The 17,995-nt window shown below is 39.3% G+C and overlaps 1 protein-coding gene across 7 annotated transcripts in view; it reads right to left on the reverse strand.

Moving 5' to 3' along the window:
- Saf-B (Scaffold attachment factor B) overlaps nucleotides 1-17,995 on the reverse strand; it is a 307,055-nt gene that overhangs the window by 114,270 nt on the left and 174,790 nt on the right. For all 7 annotated transcript variants that reach the window (XM_067138304.2, XM_067138300.2, XM_067138303.2 and 4 more), the window contains one exon: nucleotides 7,114-7,406. In XM_067138304.2, the coding sequence (XP_066994405.1) occupies nucleotides 7,114-7,406 (293 nt within the window). The remainder of the gene's footprint in view (nucleotides 1-7,113; nucleotides 7,407-17,995) is intronic.

Consider the following 17,995-nt stretch of genomic DNA (forward strand, 5'->3'; position numbering starts at 1 on the left):
AAATAGGCATTTAAATTGGCACTAACGTGTAAAATAGGCAACAAAATAGGCATGAAAAATTTACTTATAATTTAATAACACTATCACTATAGAAAGAATGTTACAATGTTTTCCGGTAACAATAACAATAATCATCCACTGTGCAGTGAGTGTGTGTGTGTGTGCACCTGTTGCTCCAACATTGTGAGCGTTACTGACGATACAGTGGGAAATATCCAACAGCATGCTCTCCTCAATGCTAACTGTCCTGCCTAAGCATAGCAGAAGCGCAGTCAGACCTACCAACTGTTGATGTTCAAGAACAAAATCCCGTTTATATTTGATCGACCTTCGTATTTCAATTATTTAGTGTGATCCAAGTTCCTATGCGTGCATTTACCGTGGTATTTATGTTCTGATATTAGTGACTCCTCCTGCGACAGAAATTTATGAAATATTTATCCTTCCTACCCTTCTGCGCTCTTGGATTTTCTCCCTGCACTGGGTTTATGTTATTTTCCCTTTCTGGACTTAATATCATTGAGAATTGTCCCTTTATATATCATAAATTGAGTAATCATAATCAATATACTTACAGTAGACAGTGGAACATCGGCTATCCGTTCCCAGAATTTGTGTTTTCCCGGATCATGCGTTTTAATTACATAGTCCCGCGAGCATCATAATTAAATCCTGTTTTAAAAATCCTGCATTATTCGTTCCTCAAAGAAATGATTTCCCGGATAAACCGATCAGAAATTTCAGTCCCATCAATGCTAAATCCTCGATCATGCATTTTTCAATAAACTGAATCTCACGAAAGGACGGCTATGGAATACCTGTGGATCTTGGCTTTAATGTTCCATCATTACGATAATTAGAGCAAGTACTGTACTCGAAAAGCGATCAGCAGCGAACTTGCATAACGGACCATCTTAGCTTCGAATTTGGGTGGTATTGTTTAGAGAATCTGGGAAATTATAAAGCGGAGAGTGGCCACAATAATTGTAAGGAGATACAGAAAATTCGACAGCTCTACTTGAAGACAGAACAAGTTTAATCAAATGTTCACACTTATGAAATGTCCACATTATATCCAGGGTTAGATGCTTATATTTTTACTTTCTCGATTACATTACCGAAAGGTTCTTGGCACTTTTCTCAGGGCACTGTATAGTAACTGGGCTTTCAAACAGGAATCGAAACTCCTCCTCCTTAACACAATTCATACACAAATCTAGTATTTGAATATTATCGCATACCATTTGGTTATAGACACCAGAACAGATGTTGCACCTAACACACGAAAAGCTAAGGCAGGTTTGGGATTGCCTATTACTGTTTTCAGCCTAATATAAAACAGGAAATTATAAGTTTTCATGTTAAAAGTAAAAAACCACCGTAGTTTTACTCGAGCACCTTAATGGTTTGTATCATTTTCAACTTGTACTGACATGTGCAGTGAGCGTGCTTTCCAGCTGAGCCCAAGGTCACAAATACAGTAAAATCTCGTTAATTCAAAGTCGTTGGGACTAAAAAATCTGACTTCGAATTAGGTGATTTTGAATCAACCGCCAATTCGTAATTCACAACTGCCAACCCTCGCTGCATTACAAAATATTGTAAGGCCAGTTACTGCATGCAGTTAACTTTGATTCGCAGTTTAAACCTTTCAAATGCCATGAAAAAAAAAAAGAAAAAAAAAAAAAAAATTTCCAAAATGACAAACATAACCTTTCGCAACGAAAGAGAGAAAAGAAAAACCAGCAAGATTCAAAGACTAGGAGAAATCTATGCTGCCTCCAATGTGCAAGTGCTTTATTCAATGGCTTACTGTACTGTATGCATTTTAGATGTCCTGTACTTGCACAGAAAGTACCAGATGCCCTTAAAACATCGTGGCTAATAGAACTTTCCTATGACGAGGGGATAAAGTCTCACTTCCTTCTGCATGACAACAATATAGAGTCACACTATCCTTGTACAATTTCCCGCCATGGCACTTCTCTCGTACTTCAGAAATGTAAACACTTGTCGCGTCAAAAAGTATTCTAAGACCCATTAATGCATGCAATCACCTTAATTCACAGTATAAACTTAATGGCATTCCGTAACTTTAAGGCGCCTAATGGATGGCTTGAAGGTTTAAAAAAGGGAATAAACTTTCATATAAATCCGTCCGTGGGAAGGCTGCCCGTGTTAATATCGATACTGTTCAGAATTGGAGACACACGACACTGCCAGAAAACTGAAAGCACTATAGCCCTGATGATGCTTTTAATCAAAATAACTTGGGCTATTTTATCAGATTCCTCCTGATAGAACATACACGTTCCAAGGGTGAGAAATGCCATGGAGGTAAAGTCAGTAAATAGAGACCGACAGTGCTATTATGTGGCAACGAGAGTGGTAAGGAGAAATTAACGCGGCTCGTAATAGGCATGTGCAAGGATCCGCGCAGTTTCAAGAATGTGGGTAACTTACCGTGCTAGCACACAGCGAATACCAATGCTTGGGTGACGTCATGGATTTTTGGTAACTTCTTACGATCAGTGTGCCAGAATGGGAGTGCGGCAGAGGAAAATCGCATTGTTCATTGACTGCAGTGCGCGCACCCAGTTGACACAACTTATTTAACAACTGTACGTGCAGTGATTCTTCCCGTGAACTACACAAGCCAACTCCCGACTGCTGGACGAGGGCATCACCCAATGTGTGCAGCAGAAATATGGAAAAATTCTCGTGCAGATGACATTGATATCCCTGGAAAATGCTTCACATAAAATCACAGTTCTAGATGCCATGAATTTCCAGATATCTGTTTGGACATCAGTAACCGAAACCACAGTTCAAAACCGTTTCTACCAAGCGGGCTTCGTTCATTCATTCAGCAACTGATGACGTATTAATGGAAATAATGGAAGATCTAGATAAAGAATGTGAAGAGCTCGGGACAGAAGAAGACGTGAATTTTGCTGCGTATGTTGAATGTTATGACAATATTGCCACCTGGGAAGTGTAGACTGCAGAACAGCCCTGTCCAACGCGGAACCCGCGGGCGCCATGGCGCCCGAGGTGCCTTTTTATTGCGCCCTTCACAATTAATTTCCAAATTAAATTTTACTTAATATTTGAAAACACTACTTTTGCATTTCAATAAATATTCTCACTTTTCTCTTAAAAATACTGTCTTCAAAGTCAGAAAATTTGTTATATCCGTACATCCAAATACACAAAAAGCTCAGAGTAAGCCATAAATGTGATTAGTGAAGAGATAGAAGAAAGGTTCAGATAGAGGGCTATTCGACATGTAAGTAGTTGCGACAAAGGAAAATCCTCCACAAACCTCCCACTGTGGGGACGGGGACGGGGAGGGGTTAGCGCCAGGTATAAGGCCCTCTCTACTCACGGACCCAAATATAGCCGCATATTTATTCTGCCAAACAGAACCGCTTCCTTATGATTCACTTGATTGCAATGTCAAACTACCTACCATGACAGAGTTTCACCAGGACGACAATGGGACACCCAATTTGCCCACAAAGTAACTTTAATCCCAACAAAGCTGTGCCATAAACAATGAACAAACGATTTATGAAAGTCTTGCAATTGGAATGTTCCCACTTCCTAGCTTTCAGGCGAACTTTCAGTATTACTTGTGAGCTAATGCAGGGCTAATGGAATACGTTTTGAGTGCCTTGTGTTGTGATAAGTTGTACATTCAACATGTTTCGTGTGCTTTTTTTCATTACTATTTAAACATTAAATTATTCAGTTTATAATCAGTTATATTTCATTAAACACAACTCTTCTTAACATGGCTAAAAGGCAAATAAATTATAACTTTAACAGTGAATGGGAGGACCAGCAATGCTTTATTGAAAACACAGGAAAGTCTGTGTGTTTATTGTGTAATGCTAGCGTGTCTGTTCCTAAAAGGAAGTAACGTCCAGCGACATTTTTTGACTAATCACAACAAAATTGACAGCGAATTTCCTGTTAATTCTGAACTAAGAAAACACAAAGTGAAAGACCTAAAATCTAAATTAGCATTGCAACAATGTACGTTTAAGAAGCCAGTTCAGCAAATGCGTAACGCGATAATAGCTTCTTACAAAGTTTGTTACGTCCTAGATAAAAAGAAGAAAGCTTACAGTGATGGAGAAGCAGTGAAAGAAGCTATGCTAAATGCCACTCAATCTCTGTTCGAATCTCACAAAGATAAATCTGAATTGATGTCTTCAATCAAAGGGCTTCAGTTGTCTCACCAAACTGTTGCTAGGCGGATTGAACAGATTTCTAATAATATGGAATCTCAATTACATCAGGATTTGAAATCGTGTGAACATTTTTCACTCCAGTTTGATGAAAGTGCTGATATGTCTGACACTGCTGAGTTGTGTGTATTTGCTAGAATGGTTTTTAATGATTTTACAGTAAAGGAAGAATTTGTCAAGCTATTGTCACTTCATTGACGTACTAGGGGAGAAGACATATTTAATGCTTTTGTTAAATTCACCAAAGAGAGTAACTTACCACTGTCAAAACTTGTCGCTATAACAACAGACTATGACTGGTAGAAATAACGGATTTCTTTCTCTTTGCGCTAAGGATTAATCATTTCCAAAATTTTTTTCTTATCAAAGTATTATTCACCAAGAAGCTTTATGCGTAAAGGTTGTTAGATCATGTCATGAAAATTGTAACTCATGTCGTGAATTATGTAAGATAGTCATCTACTCGTCATCGATTGTTCAGAAATATTTTAAGTATATCAGATTCGGAGTATGGTGACGTCATCCATAATGCAGACGTAAGGTGGCGTAGTAGGGGGAAAACACTCGAACGGTTTTGCTGCATGTTGGATGAGATACGAGACTTTATGAAATCATCTCCTGGGAAATATCACGAACATGATATATCTTGGCTAATCGAATTAGCATTCTTGGCAGACACCACCTCAAAATTAAATGAGTTAAATCTCGAATTGCAAGGAAAAGATCATAATATTTCAGGTATGATAAGTATTGTCAATGCATCTGACAAGAAATTTAAGGTATGGATTGTCCATTTAAATAGATATTCCCTTTCACATTTTCCAAATTTTAAATCTATGGCAGATAAAGTAAATGGCGGCAAGCGTGATTTTTCATTTCTTGCTAAACATCTTGAAACTCTTGGGTCCGAATTTGGTAGCAAATTTAGCCAGTTTTCAATGCTTGAACCAGTGATCGTGTTTGTCAAAAATCCCTTCGCTTCTGTTGACGTTTGTGAGCTTGAAGGGAGGGTGTGTGAAATATTCGAATTATAATCCTGAAGAATTAGAAATGGAAATTTTAAGCCTTCAGTCTGACCTTTCTTTGAAATCCTCCCACGCAACATGTGGCAATTTCTGGACTCTGGTGGACGGTAAAAAATATCCCATTACCCGCAGTGTTGCTCTGAAGATGCAATCTTGTTTTGGTTCAATCTACCTTTGTGATGTCGCGTTTTCGACTATGAACATAATAAAACACAAATACCGATCCTGCCTGACAGATTCACACCTGGATGACGCCTTAAGAGCAGCCTGTTCCAGTTACACACCAGACTTTCCTCAAATTGCAGTGAGCATGCAGTGCCAGATTTCACATTAATTATTTGAGTAAAGATATTTTCATATAACTTTTAATTCTAGGTTTATTATTATTATTATTATTATTATTATTATTATTATTATTATTATTATTATTATTATTATATAGCCATTGTAGTACCTATAATAGTAGTCGAATTAGTGGAATCGTACCTGGCGCCCGCATACCCTTAGTTATCACGTGAATGAGCTCGTGTAGAAACGAACGTTGGACAGGCCTGCTGTAGAAGAAATGCATGAACAGCTGACGATTGACAAAGAGAGTAAGCCAAAATCCGAGGATGAAAATGATAATACCAACATAAATGGCCCGTTATTGGAAATAATAAATTTTACAGCTAACTCATTCCTGGTTGCCAGTGTTTCGCCCCATGGGAATCAACATTATACATCATAAAAATGAAACAGAGGAGATCTGTGCAGCACTACCAATGCATTCAGCAGCGGTAGAAGCTATGGACATAGAGCGGCGTTCGGTATCAACTTTTGTCGTGCATAACAGCGTAATGGACTGAGTTACCAAACTCGGCACTGTTGTAAAATGGAACGAAAGAAGCAGTCTACATCAGATATGTTTTTTACACGAAAGTGATGACATGTAACTTACTCTGTATGTTTGAATATGTGTTAGTATATTCTAAAACAAATTCTTGAAAATGAATGTACATTAATTCTTTTCATACAAATAGGGACGTATACTTCGCATTTCTAAGAATGTGTTTTCTTGATGTGTTAATTATGTTGGTGTTCTTTAAATGTGTTATTTCTTTATTCATTTCATTAATAATAACTGTTAACACTTGTTTCTTTGTCTTCATTTTTTGTTAGCAAGTTTCCTCCTTATGATTTCCTCGGTCCCCACAAAAACGTCCTGATCCGTTTTGACTGTACACGACAAATGATGTAAAACCTTGAATTATGAGACATCTCGTCCATGCTGTTTCTCTATTCTTTGTGGTCAAGTAGAGTCACGTTGGAGAACTGCTTCATTTCCAGGACAAACTAGCCAAGCCATCTTGTACAGCTTCAGCATAAAATTATAATTCAAAATAATTCCATTAACCACACTGTCTTTATCACGTCCCATCTACTTTGACTTAAGCTTATTTCAAATCAGAGATAGAAATGATCCAGTAATGGGAATGAAAAAATAGTCACCTAGTCTAACATTACAGAATCATTAATTGTCAATTGTGGGGATTGCTTCAAGGGTAAAACTACACGAGTAACAGAACCAGGCACTAGTTAGCAACATCATTTTCAGAAGCCTGAATAAACATCAGAATAGGTACACAATTATTCAAAAACTTTATTCAGTGTACAGATGTAAGCTATACTGAAGATGGTGATCATGCACAGCACTACTAATTGGGGAAAAATAAAACTAACGATCACCACCACACTCGTTCTCGTTTCACTAGAGAGGTTGTTAGTGGACAAGAATATATGAATTCAACAAACACTATAACACACACAATATCAAAAGTAGCACCACTCACCCTAATTTGAGTAAAAGTGAGAACACCAGGCTTCCGGGCTGGAGATACATGTTTTGAAGAACGACGATGAGGACTACGACTATGAGCTCTGGAGTAGTGACTACTACCAGCACTGCGACGTCTCTCCCTGCGGTCACGAGATACTTCTCGACTTCGAAGTTTCTCTGAACCTTTTCCCTTCTCACCTTTCTCACTTCCAACTTCCTCTTTGGACTTTTCAGCATCCTCACCCTCAGCAGTTTTTTCCTCTGCCTCCTCGCCGGCTTTACCTTCCTCTTCCTCCTTATTCTCACCTGAAAATCAAGAAAAGCAATCATCTTAGTTAAATTACAAATCAGAGCTTGGTTGTGAAGAAGAACACTTGCATGACCACCTTAACACAGTTTTATTTTTTTTAACTCAACAATAAATATACCGTATTTACGCGAATAATCCCCGCATATTTATTTTAAAAAATTCGAGACACGAAATTGGGTGCGGGTTTTATTTGCGTCAAGGTTGCCAATACGCTTCTATCTTACCTAGTTTTCGATGCTGAGTGTACAGTTCTGCTTTGTGCAACCACAGAGAGAAGAAAACTTCCCCATACGTCATATATAAACAGAAAACAATTCAGACTTTGAATTCTAAACTGACTTTACATTTTTTTTTTTTTTACATATTACTGTATTTTAAAGATTAATTTAAATTCAAAATTTCTCCACGTCACAATAGAACGCGTCTTCCGTAACTCGCAAAGAGTAGCTTTCCCCACTTTCACTCACTTTAGTGTGTATCACAGTTGAAAACAGAGTGAAATCGTAATTCGTTTGTATTCAGTGTTTTAAGGAAAGCCACAATATCACATAGCAGGCAGTACGCGGAAAAGCAGAATCCGCAAAAACTGGCGAGGGTTGGCATTTCTGAATTACAAGATGGCTGTTAATTCGAAATCACATAATTGGAAGTCCGATTTCTGTATTACAAAGACTTCAAATTAACGAGGTTCTGCTGTCTCGCAAAACTAACATCAGATTTTGCCGGCGTGTCTATTTCAAGTGTTTACATTGCACGAAATGAATTATCCACCATAGGTCGTGTAACTGTTCAATAAAAAGAGACCACATGTGAGAAGTGTTTTAGGCCCATATTCACCAACGTCTGTAACTTTTGCAGTCATCTTAGATTATCAAAACTCGGATATGTCATTATTTCGGATAACGCTCACTTCCGCATTCACGACAATTTATTATCTCGGTTTACCAAAACTAAGTTCTCGTTTCAATCTCAGTTTGAACCGCATTTTTTCATACTGACGTACATAAACAATTGACTAGGTGCTGCCCCCACTATCGAAATGTAAACACGTTTTTGTTTCCAGTCGGGGTTTGCAAATAGGGTAATTTGCATAAATTATAACCTCTATTGAGCAGAAACAGAGAAAGAAGCCCAATATGACTTTCCAAGAGAGTGAATTGTTATTGACCTTGGTGGCAGAAAGCTTTAACAAAGGGAATAAGAAAAACCAATTATAGCCTACACATTGTAAGTCACTCCAAAAATAAGTCAGTATTTCTTCATTCTTCATTAAAAGTCACCAAGTCGTGTATCGTACAAGATATTAGCTATAATCGAGAATTCATTTTAGGCCTACCTATGTTTTGGGAATTCCAGGTGATGTTCGGAAGCTTTAGATAACCTAAAATGTGTCTGAAAATCGGAGTCGTCGTAGTCCTGGAAACATGTCGCACATTATTTTATCCATCTAGAACGTTTATTAACTGCATAATCTTGATCATATTACTCGTCGCTGTGATTTTATCTCTCAATTAGATATTTCAGCCGCCTACGGGCGTTAGACGTGGAGTGTGACAAACTTTTAAGTAATTTAGGAGAGGATTCTACATGATGAATCTTCCCCACCTACAGGGAATTGAGCCTATTGCAAGTTTGGATCAATGAAATACCTGTCACGTAAGTAGACCTACTTACTCATTTTCATGGAAAATAAATTTCAGCAGTGATATTTGCGTAAAGACCACGTGGACCTCGCGGAGTGATACGAAATATTTGTTTATGCCTGAGTTACTCCTCCGATGAAAGGAATTTTAGTTAATTTCATTTTTTTCAAAATGAGCCTTTCTGAAATGAAGATGTGGGCATTATTCGACAGCGGTGATTACTCGGGTAGATACAGTATTCGTCCATGATTATTCTACATTCTATTATCTAATGGTAGAGTTTTGGTCAACAACGAATGTCATGATGCATCTGTGGTCTGGACAGGAGGTCCTGAGAAAATCGATTTCTAATCCACCTAAATCTGCAACATCCCTCAATAAAATTCACTATGAAGATGAGGTCGGATGGATGCTTTCCTTTCTTGGATGTTCCAGTAAGAAAGAAACCTGACTGCTCCATAGGACATACCATCTATCGTAAGCCCACCCACACAAACCGCTATCTTCATGCAGATTCTCACCACCATCCAGCATAAAAACAAGGCATTCTCACAACACTCGCCAATAGGGTGAGACGAATTTGCGAGCCATCAAATATCCAGGTGGATATCGACACATTCAAAGTCGCGTTCAAGGGTAATGGTTACAGCGATTTGCAGATTCATAGAGGCCTGCATCCCAGACAAATGTCCAAGCAAAGCTCACAGGAGGAAGAAGTGAAGGGAACTGCCTACTTGTCTTACATTCACAACACCACAGATCAAATAGCGGAGGTCCTCCTCAAACGCAATATAAAAACCGTGTTTGGCACCGCCACTAAAATTGCTCGCAGTCTGAGGAAAACGAAGGACAAATCGTTCCCACTATTACATCGTGGGGTATACAAAATTCCCTGTACTTGTGGTAAGGTATACATCGGACAAACATGCCGGTCAAATGCTACCCGTATCAAGGAACATGAACATAATATTCGTCTCAACCAACCAGACAAACTGGCAATAGCTGAGCACGCTCTATCATCAGGTCATGATGTCATGTTCCAAGATGCCCAAGCTCTTACCCACACTCGACACTATAGGTCCAGGATTATACAGGAAGCTGTGGAAATACGTAGAAATCTTAACAATTTCAACAGGGATACCGGCCATCAATTAACTAATACCTGGTTGCGAGCCATTAAGAATTTACGTAGGTAGTTCCCTTCCCTGTCCCTCCACTACTCTTGTTTCGTCTCTGTTTTCCAAATCCGTACGAGCCTCATCGCCACGTTTCATTCCAGGCTTAGGTCAATGTCCTACACCTGTTAATGTCATATGTTATGTACACGTTACGTGAACCTCTTAGACCGATTCTGATGGTTCGGTCAGCTTCCGCTCTGAACGCTGGCGCTGTACCACGTCCTGGGAGCAATCTGATGGCGAATGAATGTACCATTTCCACTTCTATTATAATGTCTAAATTTAAGGAGTCATTGGTTAAGAAGCCCTTCTTGTGGACAGTGGAGATTTCTTCTGATGACGCAAAGTACAGTTCTCCACGAAACGTAAATAATTTCACCTTATTTTCTTGTAACAGCATGAGCCAAAAAACCTATACAGCATCATGTCTATAAGTACTGGCCGTGAAAGGATGAATGACGACTTAGAAAGGTATTAAAATAACTAACATACGGAAATGACATTAAAGGGTATATCTGGGATGAACGACGTGCACAGCACGTAAAATGAATGATGAAATAAAAATTAGGCTCTGATATCCTTAAAGGTGTTGCATCATGTTAAAATATTTCATTAGCGCTTACTGCTAAAATATCTTCAAAAACGCATTGATATGCAATTAGCAGAAGCTTCATTATCTTCTCATTATGCAAAGTGACCACTGTCTCAGGGGACACCCAGTTGTAACTGGCAGTTTATAGACAAATGGACGTCACCTATTCCTGGTCCTTAAAAAAATGGTAATGTGTTAATTAAATTTTTTCAGGGAGAGGGTTTAAAGGTTCATGAAAAGAAATTTGGGTATGGTTCACGAAGTTATTAAACGGTTGTAATATGTATTATCACATTATTATTTATCACTTGTTTCTGAAAAGGTGACACTGGTTGGCAGGTTTGACCATATAATAGTGAAACTGGGAACTGTAAAATAATTATGAATGAATCAGTGAAAGATTGACTTCAGTCAAAATGTTGAAATGACTCAAAAGTGAATTATTATCAGTTGCAGTGTGTTTTGATGAATAAGGTTTTATGGAATTTTAATTATCCAAATTTGTAAAACAAACTAAGATGAATAGCAATAAGATAATATTGCAATATCTGCAGTAGATTCATGAATAATGGCTGAAAGGTTTTACACGTTAGACTTTTTTTTTTTTCTCTCCCGTAGAGGTAACCACCCCTACTTCTAATCTTCCCCCGTCAAATATTGTAAAATATGGGATGGCTAATGCCAATGCATTTAGGGGCTCCTGTTTGTTTGTTCAATTTATTGGCATTCCTCTTATCTGATGTTGTTTCAGTAAAATAGTTTAATTTTTATTGGGATTATTACTATTATTATTATTTAAGAAAGTTGGCAAGATATTCATTTTAAATGGTGACAAACCGCATATTTCTGGACCCCTTTAAATCAAAATTTCCGCAGAAATCTGTTTCGTTCATCTCCCAACCCCCCCCCCCCAAACACACACATTTTCGTTTTTGCATGGATATTTAAGGTAAAGGGTTTGGTTAATTTCATTTTCTTGGTGTTCCTTTGGTCTTTTAGTTATTGCTATGTTTTCTCCCTTTTTTCCTTCTTCACCCTACTCTTACCCCGTCCCACCACATAACTGAATGAGAAGACCTAGTCCTGGTTGCTAATGCATTTTTGTGTGCTTCTTTGCATTTTGTGTTGTGATACGGGAGGATACATAACAAGAGATTTTCTGTAGATTTAAAAAAGGTATCTGAACAGCTCAACTGTTAGCCGACAACCAACTTCACTTCTGTGAAAATGTTATGAGCTGCTGGTTAAAAAAAACTAGCATGTCACTTGCGAACATCTGGGGGAAATTTATACTTCATGTCTGTATTTATTTACTCTTAAAAGTGAGGGGATGGGGAATAATTTATATTGTCCCTCTCAGGCCAAACAGTGTGTAGTACGTTAACCAAAACTAATTACAGTGAAACCTTGTTAGTGTATTCCTCATTAGGACGTTTTGCCACTTACCACCTCATAAATTCAAAGTCCCTATTCTCAACGTATTAAATCTATATAAAAGTACAGTAGTTTAGCTCAACCGACCTTCGCACATCCGACATTCCGTGTTATCCGACACCGGTAGACTTAACTTGAACTTTTGGTGGAGACTAAATTCTGGGATAGCCGATATGGAGGGTGCGACCGTGGGACACGCATTGGCCTAAGTGCTGGCGGTAGGACCGATTTTTCCTCAAGAACAGGTGCAGCGAGTCTTCAGCCATTGTTCAGTGTAGTATTGGTTGGATGTTATACTTTTAATATCCTCTGTGAGAATGGCGAATAAACGGAAGAAAGTGATTGTTTCTATGGAAGACAAGTTTGATTGCGTTAAAGAGACTAGACAAACGAGATACTCTTAAAAACGTCGCTTCAGATTATGGTGTTGGACGTGTCCTAGTGGGAGACTGCGAAGAAGAAAAAAAAAAGAGGGAAGAAACTGAAAAGTGGTGCTCTACCACAGCAACAAGTGATGCACTGAAAATTAGGAAAACAATGAAAGGATGTGAGTATGAAACAGTAAGTGAAGCGGTATTTCTTTGGTTCACTCAAAACCTGGAAAAGGGCCTGCAAATATCTGGCCCCATTCTGCAAGAAAAGGCAGGAGTTTTATGAATCGGACCCTAATTTTCCTGCCAGTGCCAAGTGGCTTGATCGGTGGAAAAACGATATGGAATTAGGCAGCTTAATATCTGTCGAGAAATACCGTATAATCTCATGTACCAGCCACACTGTGGTTTTTTTTCTTTTTTTTCTTTTCGAAAACATCACATCCAAAGTTGGGTGCTGGTCTTATTTAAAATTTTGGGACATTTATCTTTCTGAATGCGCATAAATCGGGCATCACCGCCGACGCGGCTTGGCAACAATGTTCTCTCCGCTCTCAGTATAAGCTACTTCCGCGCTTGGCGTCAATCTCATGCATGTTCTTGGAGTATCAACATGAATTCCACTAAGCGACAGCGAACTTTTACTGTGAGTGAGAAACTGAAAGTAGTCTGGGAAACCAAAATTATTGGAAATTGTGCTGCCGGTACGAAATACAATATTGACGAGTAGTGTATTCGCGATTGGAGAAAGAAGGAAAATGTGCTATTAACATGTAGTGGTGATTGTAGAGCTTTACGTGGACTGTGTGTACAATATCCAGGAACTGAAATTTTTTAAAGTAAATATGTGACAGAAAGGTGGGAATTGGGATATGGTGTGTCAACAGAAATGTGTCAGCTGAACGCATTAGAGATAGACAGGAATTTTTGTGACGGGTTTAAGGCAAGCTGACGATGGGTTTGTAATTTTTATAAAAGAAATAGGTTGGGCGTATGAAGGCGTACCCCAATTTCACAGCGCCTACGATGAGAAGTTACTGTCGTTTCAGCGTCACATAATGGTAACACATACGATGTTGTTGTTGATGTAAAGCGAGTCCTGCTTTGGTGTTTTTGAGAATACAATTACCTTGGTCTTGTTAATATTCAAGGATAAACCGTAGGTTTCACTGGTCCTCACGATGTTGTTTATAATGATTTGAAGATCACTAGGGTTGCTGGCTAACAATCGTGTCATCAGCAAATTGGATGTTATTAATGACAAAGCCATTGATCTTGATACCTAGATTAAAATCTTCCATAGCCTCTCTGAACACAGCTTCAGAGTAGATGTTGAAAAGGAGTGGGGACAGGACACATCCCTGGTGGACACCTCTTCGTATAGCTATGTCCTCAATAGTAGTTCCTTCTATTTTGACCTCTGCTGTTTGATTCCAATACAGATGGGAAACGATACGAAGATCAACATCTACACCAGTATTTTTAAAATCTCAACAAGTTTTGCGTGAGATACGCAATCAAATGCTTTTCGGTAGTCGATGGAACAAGCGTGCACATCTACGTATCTAGGCATCTCTGGGTCAAAACATTCAAGGAGAGCCTCACGAGTACCCAGTCCATTCCTAAAGCCAAACTGAGTATGTCCAACTTGGTGTTCGCATTTGAGGTAGATTCGAGTGTGGATAATACGCAGAAATACCTTTAGCACATGGGACATTAGGCTGATCATACGATAATCATCACAATGTGATACACTAGCCTTTCTAGGTATGGTGACAAAAGTAGATCTTAGCCAGTCAGATGGAATTCTACCATATTTATATATCGCGTTGAATAATGTAGTTAGCAGCTCTAGTCCTCTGCCATGGCCTTCAGCAATGAGTTTGAGAGTTTCTGCATGAAACTTGTCCGGACCTACAGCTTTTCCATTCTTCTGGAGTTTGATTGCATACAGTACTTCCTCTTGGGTTATATTGGGACTTGTTTCGCTGCCTTCGCCAATAAAAGGTGGTTGTCTGGCCTTACATCGCTAAATAGTTTCTCAACATATTCTTTCCAACACTTCAACTTGTCTTCGACTCCTACCAAAATGGTGTAATTGTCATCCCTCAGTATAGCTTTACATGGCCTGTGATATTTCCCTACAAGTTCCTTGATCTTCTTGTGGAGATTAAACAAGTCATGTTTCTCTTGGAGAAGTTCTATTTCTCTGCATCTCTCCACGAGCCATAGTTCTTTTGCTTCCCTACACTTCCTCCTCACTGTCCTGTTTAGTTCTTGGTATTGGACTTTACTTACATGTTTTACTTTCCGTCTTTGGTCCATAAGCTGTAGAATATCTTCTGTCATCCATGGTTGTTTTTTTGAACTGTTCTAATATCCTATATCATTCTCTTGAGTATCAGTGAGTATGTTCTTTAGTGCAGTCCATTATGATTCAATATCCTCTGTTTCCAAGTTGTTTATTGTATTCATACGTTCTTCGAGCTCCAAGGTTGGTTGAGCTCGAAATACGGGGTTGTCAAGGCTCTTTGTATCGATGCGCTTAGGTCTGTAAGAGCGTATGTTCTTGAACGATGAATTGTTAAGTCCATGACGACGGGATTATGGTCGCTGTTAACATCCGCCCCAGGGTAGGTTTTGACAGCTTTCACGTATCTTTTCAGATGACTTTTGATGAGAATGAAGTCTATCTGATTCCTTACAATATGACCTTCACAATCTGCAGGAGACGTCCATGTATACAAGCGCCGGGGACGTAGCTTGAAAAAGGTATTAACAGAGAGCTGTTGTTCTGAACAAAACTGAACTAGACGATCACCTCTGGCATTTCTCTCTGGACCGAGACCTATCTTAGCATTGAAATCACCAAGGACAAGAGTTACATCCCCTTTCTTTGTAAATGACCGCCTCCTCTAGACTGGAATAGAATTCTTTGACTAATTCGTCATCCTTATCGCCGGTTGGAGCATAGGCCTGGATAATATTCATGGGACGAAGGGAAGTTTGTAGTTTAAGAAACATGACACGCTCTCCAAAAGGAATGAAATCGATCACAGACTTCACCAGATCAGACGAGAGGAGCAAAGCCACTCCATTTTGATGTTGAGGATCGTTACCACCAGAATAATACAAAACTCCATGATTAGCTTGCGTTCCTGACCCAGGCCATAGTACTTCACTAAGGCCCAATATCTTGATTTCCAAGCGTTGCATTTCTGATTCAACGTTTGAAAGTTTCCCAGCTATAAATAGACTTTGCACATTCCATGTGGCGATTCTTATTCTTTTCTTATAAATTTGAAACTTATCAATACTTGACCTCCGGGGGATTCTTAGCACCCACTCCCCACTTAAGGGGTGCCCCGGACTGAGAGCCGTTTCTTTAATATCTGTAACCATAATTGAAAGATTTGGAAAGATAGCTCAGTAGGACTTCCGTTTCCTTTCTGTGCCGCAGTGTGAGAACAGTGGAGGCTGTTACAGCTGCGCTTCTCACATCCAATGTAGTACCACCAAGGAAGTCCTTCTTCATGTGCTATTACATGGTACTGTTGGAGCTGCTGCCCTCCAACAGATGTCCATTTAGCCCTGGACAGTTAGGTTGCCTCTTCCGCCATCTATGCTGTACCGAAGGCTATCTTCTCCACCATAGCTGCCTTTCCAGATGATGCACACCGGGTCAGTGTGCTCTGTGCTCTGGGACTCACATAGGCAGGGGCGCCACTCCCTGGGTAGGGCTGCCTCCATGAGGGTCCCTACCTGCTACCGACAACTAGGCTATTACGAGACAAATATGCAAAACCCTGGTCGATTTCACATGATTGCATCCCTAATCCAGATATAGGCTATTGTATCACATGACAGAACTTCTCTGCAACCACTTAACACAGAATAAATTTCTAATTTCAGAATGGATTGTGAAATACAAGCACAAATGGGCTAACCTTTTGCGTATTCACACAACTGTGTCGACGGCTCTTACCCGTGTTGTAAATCACATTTTACAAGGGATGCAACACATTTTCAGGGCTGCGAAAAATGTGATCGTACTTGTTGTAAGCTGTGATAGAGAAAATTCGTGACGATGTTCCTAATCCAGGTATAGGCTTCCGTATCCTGCATCACGTGACAAATATATGCTACACTTCACTGTACCACTCAATACAAAATAAATATCTAACACCTTAATGGAATACAAAATTCAAGCTCAAATAGACTCGCTGTGTCATTGAGCAAAATTGCTGCTAACAGGCATGAAAACATGAACACCTTTGAGGCTAACGGCTTGCTCCCCAAATGTGCAACTTATCCAGTGAATTTCAGGAACTGAAGGCCCTTTTCTGTAATCACGCAACTGTGGCGACTGATCTTACCCAAGTTTTAGTTTCACAAGTGTTGACAAATAATATTTTCAAGGCTAGGAAAAATGATTCCATACTATGCAGGAATACGAAAAATTTGTGATGCAATAACTGAGGTACAGTAGAGCCTCGATTATCCGACCTAAATGGGACCTGGAGTACATTCGATCACAGAAAATGTCGGATCATCATCATCATCATCATCCTCCTCCTAAACCATCTCCAGTTTCCCGGGTGTGGTATATGAGCCTCCTCCATCGCATCCTGTCCTTGTACTATTCTTGCTCCACCAACTTGTCCCAATCAGGACCTCTCGGCAGTACATCGCTCTTAACTAAATCTATCCATTTCCTTCGTGGCCTTCACACGGGTCGTTTCCTTCTACCTTTCTGTCAAATTCCTTCCTTGCGGTTCTGTTTACTGGCATCCTCTTCATGTGACCAAACCACTTCAGTCTTGATATCTGAATCTTATTGAAGAGAGAATCATCTATTCCTACTTCTCTAATTTTCTCATTCTTAATCTTGTCTTTCCTGGTTTTCTGGATCATAGTGCGTAGGAATTTGTTTTCGGCTGCCCGAAGTTTGGAATTATCTCTGTTGGTCAGTGTTGTGGTTTCGAGACTGTATGTAAGAAGTGGTGTATAATAGGACTTGTACAATGTCATTTTTGTTTTCATGGGTATTTGCTCATCCCACAGCAGGTGTCTTACCTGGTGGTAAAATTGTGTTGCCTTATTGATTTGATTGTTCACCTCATGTTTTGCTAGGTTGTCATTTGATGTAACGCTACCCACGTATTTGAAAACTGGAACGCTGTCCAGTTGAACTTCATTTAACATGATTATTGGTTCTGCTCCTTCCTCATACACTTTCATCACCACCGTCTTGGTCTTGCTGATGTTTAAACCATATTTCTTAAACTCCTCATTCCAGCTTTGTATTCTCTCTCCCTATTCCTCTTCTGAGTCACTCCAGATCGCAACATCACCTGCAAATGTGAA

Source organism: Anabrus simplex, chromosome 1 (genome assembly GCF_040414725.1).
Source record: "Anabrus simplex isolate iqAnaSimp1 chromosome 1, ASM4041472v1, whole genome shotgun sequence".
Lineage (NCBI taxonomy): Eukaryota > Metazoa > Arthropoda > Insecta > Orthoptera > Tettigoniidae > Anabrus > Anabrus simplex.